General features: G+C 32.8%; 1 protein-coding gene across 1 annotated transcript in view; it reads left to right on the top strand.

Annotated features, from left to right (window-relative positions):
* The window catches only part of STT3B (STT3 oligosaccharyltransferase complex catalytic subunit B), a 57,037-nt gene that overhangs the window by 10,274 nt on the left and 40,654 nt on the right, over nucleotides 1-6,109 (top strand). Inside the window, exons 3-4 of the mRNA XM_013005048.2 lie at nucleotides 1,792-1,857; nucleotides 3,914-4,013. Coding sequence (XP_012860502.1) covers nucleotides 1,792-1,857; nucleotides 3,914-4,013 — 166 coding nt within the window. The remainder of the gene's footprint in view (nucleotides 1-1,791; nucleotides 1,858-3,913; nucleotides 4,014-6,109) is intronic.

Genomic DNA, 6,109 nt, shown 5'->3' with positions numbered 1-6,109 from the left:
TTTTCTGTTTTGTCATTGTTGGGTTGTGTGTGTGTGTATGTGATAGGATTTCCTGCCTATGAAATTCAGATAGGTAAATTTATAGAGGCAGTACCTGGATTAATAATTATCTAGCGGCATAGCAAGGGGAGGTTGTGGAGAAATGGAAAGTTACTATCAAGTGTGAGAAGAAAGTTGTGCTGAAATTGATTGTGCTGATGATATGCTAACTCTCCCTAATATGATTAAGTGATTAAATTGTGTGCTGTGTGAATTACATAGCAATAAAAAGGTTATAAAACTTTACAGTTGTGGGAGGGTCTCCAGGGGTTGGAATCAACTGGATGGCAGTGGGTAGAACATTGCTTTCCTCGTCCCTGGGGTTGCTTTGACTGCCCATCTCACTGTCTGCAAACACGATTTCTTTCAGCCTTTTGGAACATACCTACCCGCCTTCTTTAAAATACCCGTTCCTTTTCTCTGTCTTGTGGATACAGTCTGGGCAAAACCATGTAGCTCTTAGTCTTCTGCTCTCTCACGGTAGATAAAATAGGAATAATCCTTAATCTGCCCTGGTGGAAACTTCTCACTTAAAAAAACTTTGGGAAATTTTATTATGTCAGCTACTCTCTTCACCTCTACCTTATTTCTCCAGGTTAAAGGTAATCTTTAACTTTTCTTTTCAAAATTAGGGAGGAGTGGTTACATTTTAGAGAAGAGGGAGAACACACTGTGATACTGGATTCAAAGCTGACTTCCACTAGTCTAAAGGAAGTCAGCTTTCCACATATTTTTAAGTCCTGGAAACTCGGAGTGTACTTTTCTTTGTTTCTGTCCCTCTTTTTCATTGGTTTTTTTTTTTGTTAGTTTGTTCTACAGTACTTTCCCCCCAAAATTTGAATACCCCCTGCAATTTGTTTTAATGGTCTCGTTGTAGTAGAGTCCCATTTTAAAACTATAGACTTGACTTGGAAACAGCATTCTAAGACATTGTTAAATTTAAACTTCCACCCACCAGCTGTTCCTCAGGAGAAAGATGAGGTTTGGTCTGCTCCATAAAGATTTATAATTTAGGACTCCTAATTGGGTCTCAGAGGTAAAGTTGCCTGAATGTCACAAGTTTAGTGAATGTTTAAGGACAGATCTTTTAATACAGAAGTGATTGTATTGGGATTTATATCTTGTTTTTTTAGGACCCTCCACTTGAATTATTTTAAAGATGACCCTTTCTATTGACCTTAGTGTTTGGACCTTGTGTTTTTGACATTTAAAATTTCTTTTTCTGAAACATCGAACATGCTTTGTTTTTTACACTTAAGCATATAAGATTTTATTTTTAATTTATTTAATCTTCTTAAGGAAATAAAAATTAGTCGATTTTTAATTTTCGTTGGTTAAAATTATCTTTAGGTCAGAATAAATTGAGGATTTTACTTATAGTAATTATTTTAGGAATTTTAATCTCGTTTATTGTGTCTGCAAACTTCTAAAGGTAGTGATAAAAACATTTTCTGAATGTGTGTTCATAGAAAAATATACATGAGTTACATGATAAAATAGTCCGTTGGAAAAAAATTATAGATTACTGTGCTGTGTAGCCACCTAAGCAAGTGTAGACTTACTGAACAAATGTCTACTAAGATGTGGATTTTTTTGCTTTCTATAACGCTTTCACCATAAGAGTCTTTAAATAATAAATAACTTTGGCTTTTTATAGCTTGTTTACTAAATATTTAGCTTTTTAAAAAAAAACTTCAGAAGCATTTATAAACATATCAGCTGCTTTTTTTACTTAATTATTTTTGTTTTTAGGTAAAATCTGTAAAAACTGGATCAGTGTTTTGGACAGTGTGCTGCTGCTTATCTTATTTCTATATGGTAAGTTTTCATATTTCAAACTACATGAGATCCAACAGGTGTTGGTCCTGTCAGTTGGAGTATTTCCTCTTCCTTCTCCTTCCTATCTTACCCAGGGCATGTTCTCCACTTCTTTTAAAGTCTTATGACTTTGATTTTGTGTCATATGTTCTATGCCCACCTACACCCTCAGTCTCCACACCCTGGGTCCTGTGGACACTACTGAGGAGATTCTGATAAGTATTTCTACATTGGAAATGTAGAACTTTCGTAATATTGTTAGTAACTTTTTAATGGATGTTTAGACATAAATTGCTTAACAGTTAGATAATTTTAAATAATACACTAAAAATTTGTTTTACAGTATTAGAATTGAATTAAATAGTTACTTAGTAAAGTAATGTGCTTTTTATAATCAATCTCAATTTAGTGAAGTAAACCTAGAACAGAAAAATTTGAGCTTTTACAAGCCTTATGAAAATAACAGTAACCCAAATAAAGATTAAAGAGATGGAAGAAATGAGAAAGTTGTAGAAATAGTGTTCTTCTAGCACCATTTTTACTTTTTTCTGTTCCTTAAAATAATGAAGAAAACCCCTTCAAATGAATTTGTATAGAACAGGAGGAGCCCCTGGTGGTAGTCAGTGTGCCTGGCTGCTAGTTTAAAGGCTGGCAGCCTGAGTGTACCCAGAGCAGGTATTGAAAACCTCTGTTGTACTCTGACATGCCTGGGGCCACCATGAATCAGAATGGACTCACCAGTTATAGGACAGAAATAAAAGAAATAAGAAAATTGTACCATATTATAAAAGATTGTACATAAAATCAGCAGCATATTGAAGTTAGTGCTCAATCTTTAGAATTCTAGGGTTTCTTTATCATTACCTAAGATAGTCATCACATCCTCCAGGTTAGCTTGTAAATCACTGACATAATTTTTGCAACAGATTGCTTAAGGTTAGATTCCATATTATCTCTTCCTTCTGTCTTCCTCGCATGGCACAGCTTACATATAGTAATCTAACACTGAAAATTAATAATAATTCTTAGTCAATGGTTTCTTGTAAACGATTAAGAATTTATGTGTCCATATTATAATCCTTAAAAGATTTTTAGAACCTGGGACACATATTATGCTGTTATATTCAGTAATAGCAAACCCCATCCTCTTAAAAGACTTAAATTTCGCGGGGGTTGGGGGGCTGGGGGGGAACAGTTGTACTATGAGGATTATTAGGTTAATATTGATTTTTGGTGAAATCGCATGTGACTAATAGTAAATTAATGTTATGTGTATTTAAAAAGTTAGATCTTTATGAGTCTGAAACATTGTACATAAGAATCGCTTTATTAGAATATGGTATACGTATAAATTTCTTAAAATGATTATTGGTGTAGTGGTTCTTTCAAAGTTAATGTACAGAGCACATCCAAGAACATTGTAAATGGCAAGACCTTAATGTCTTTTATTAGATACTCCAAAAAATTGATGTGATTTTTGTGTGTGTGTGAAAATGGGATATTTTCTTTTTAATCTTTTATTAGTTACTAGCATTTCTTCACTTACTCTGGTTAAATAATATTATCCTAACTTTATAGTCCAGAAAACATTAAAATTGGGTCTTACTTTGTTACATATTTGTAGGGAATAAAATTAGACTTGGACGCATCTGAACATTTCTTTTGGTTGAGCTTTTGGTGGGTGCTAACATTGTTATTCTCTAACCTTTCTTGCAACATAATCAAAAAGTAGTTGACTTAAAAAACATTTTTATATTTAAAATATTTTAAGCCAATTCACAAGTTATAATATTTTAACTTTAATAAATTAATCTCATTTGAAAAATGTCTACTTTGTGTATGAAAATAGTGGATATATAGGATCTTGCTAGTTCAGTTGATCTTCAATAAAAGTTATAATTAGGCTGTTAAGTACTGTTAAAGTTTACGTCTAAACATTACTCAAAATTACTAAAATTCTCAGTGTCTTGTATTTGCTGCATGTTGAGATTGTCATGACAAGAAAATCTTAACTATAAAAATATAAGCTATTTACCTTAGCTTTTTCCCCCTACAGGTTTCTGCTTGGGGTGGTTATGTGTTCATCATCAACCTTATCCCACTGCATGTATTTGTGTTGTTACTAATGCAGAGATACAGCAAGAGAGTCTATATAGGTGAGTAGTCTGACATTTAACATTTTACAGAAGTGTTTTATATGCATTCTTTTTATTACACAAATACTTTTGTATAGCCAATATTACATATGAAATGGTAAAAGCAGTTGTCTTTATTTTGCTTCTTATAGTAATGAGGATAAGGTATTTTTACATTAAGTGCTTTGGCTATACGCTTTTCTTGTTGAGTTTTTACTTTGTTTTAGAAACTAGGCTTGGTTTAATCTTTGTCCATCATTTTCCCTTTTTTTGAAACAGTCACTTTAATTATGAAAATCATTCACATCTTTTGTATTATACATATCATTCAAATTCAGCTTAATCACCATAAGTGGTTGAACATTTTCAAAAATTTTGAAAAATTTATGAAAACCCTTTTTTGTATATCTCACAAATAAACTTTAAGTCTCTATTTTCTTTAGAAAACTTTGTTTTCTCTCTAGGTTTTAACACGGTTTTTTTGATGTTTAGTGCTGATGTCTTCTTACCTTAGCTCATTTTCTATAATTGAGACTAGCTTTTGTTGAATTAGAGAAATTGTAACATATCACAGTTCTATTATAGTGTTATCAAAAAGCCATAGCACAAAGATAAGGTGTTGAATAATAGTTCATTTTTATAAAAATAGAAGCTTTGCCAAATAGTTTAGCATTTCCTTAGGGAGTTACAAGTAGAGTTATCGACCTTTTGATCCAGTGATTCTCCTCTTAATTATTTTCTCCCAAGAGAACTGAAAATAGTATGTTCACACATAAACTTGTACATATATGTTCATAGCACATTATTCATAGTAGCTAAAAAATGAAGCAAACTGATAGCCATCTAGTGATACGTGAATAAACAAATTGTAGTATAGCCATAAAAAGAATTGAAGTGCTGATACATACTACAACGTGGATGAATCTTGAAACCATTATGGTAAGTGAAAGAAACTAAACTAAAAGGCCATGTATCAGTGTATATATGAGAGGGTCAAAATAGTGAAATCCATAGAGACAAGAAAGGACATTAGTGGTTGCCAGGAGTTGGAGAGGAAATAGGAGAGAAAGGAGTGGGAAATGGCTACTAATAGACTCGGAATTTCTTTTTAGGTTGATGTTTTTTGAATTAGTGATAGTTGTACATTATTGTAATATATTAGAAATCTCTGACATGGACCTTAAAAAGAGTGACTTTTACAGTGAATATATGAATTATATGCGAAAATAAGTTATTTCAATTCAAAATTTTAAAAAATAGTATATCAGTTAACATTTATAAGCATTTTAGTCATCATGACTGCAGTAATATACCAACTTAATATGTACCACAACTTCTTTAGTTTTTTACATGTATTTAACTCAATTAATTTCCCTATTTAAAAACTTTTAAATCAAGAATTAGATGAAGGTTTACACAGGACGCTGTCAGTTTTACATTTGACAGTTCATACACATTTTGTTTGAACTCATCCATTGTACTCCATTGTAACTCATCCATTAGGTATCCCACTTCTGTGTTTCCTGTTTCCACTCGCCTTTCTTGCCTTTCTATACTAGAGCCTTGGGTGTAGGCTGCCTTTTTTTTCTCTCAAGCACATTTGTACATTGATTGCCCTCATCATTCTAGGCTGCCTGTTTTATCTTAAATGGTTGATGTTCTAACACAAGGGTGAGTTCAGATCCAGACTTGCCGGGTGACTTATCATCATCATTTCCTCTGGATGGGGTGAGACCAATAGTAGCACCATTGCTTTTGTCTTTTTGAGACCCCAATCTCTACTCATCAAATTAGGATATAAAATACTGTCTTTGTGAACTGTTTATTCCAGTTAGCCTTGGTGTCCTCTGAGACTATGACTCATAATAACACTGATAGGATAGATAACTGTTACTGTCCCCATTTTATTTATTTTTATTTTTTTATCATTTTATTAGGGCTCATACAACTCTTACCACAATCCATACATACATCAATTGTGTCAAGCACATTTGTACAAATGTTGCCATCATCATTCTCAAAACACCTGCTTTCTACTTGAGCCCTTGGTATCAGCTCCTCATTTTTCCCCTCCCTCCCCGCTCTCCCCTCCACCCTGAACCCTTGATAATTTATAA

This window comes from Echinops telfairi, unplaced genomic scaffold (assembly GCF_000313985.2).
Source record: "Echinops telfairi isolate 266 unplaced genomic scaffold, ASM31398v2 ScPeMD7_7420;HRSCAF=8458, whole genome shotgun sequence".
Lineage (NCBI taxonomy): Eukaryota > Metazoa > Chordata > Mammalia > Afrosoricida > Tenrecidae > Echinops > Echinops telfairi.
Note: the sequence above shows the minus strand (reverse complement) of the source record. Positions and strands in the feature narration are given on the sequence as shown.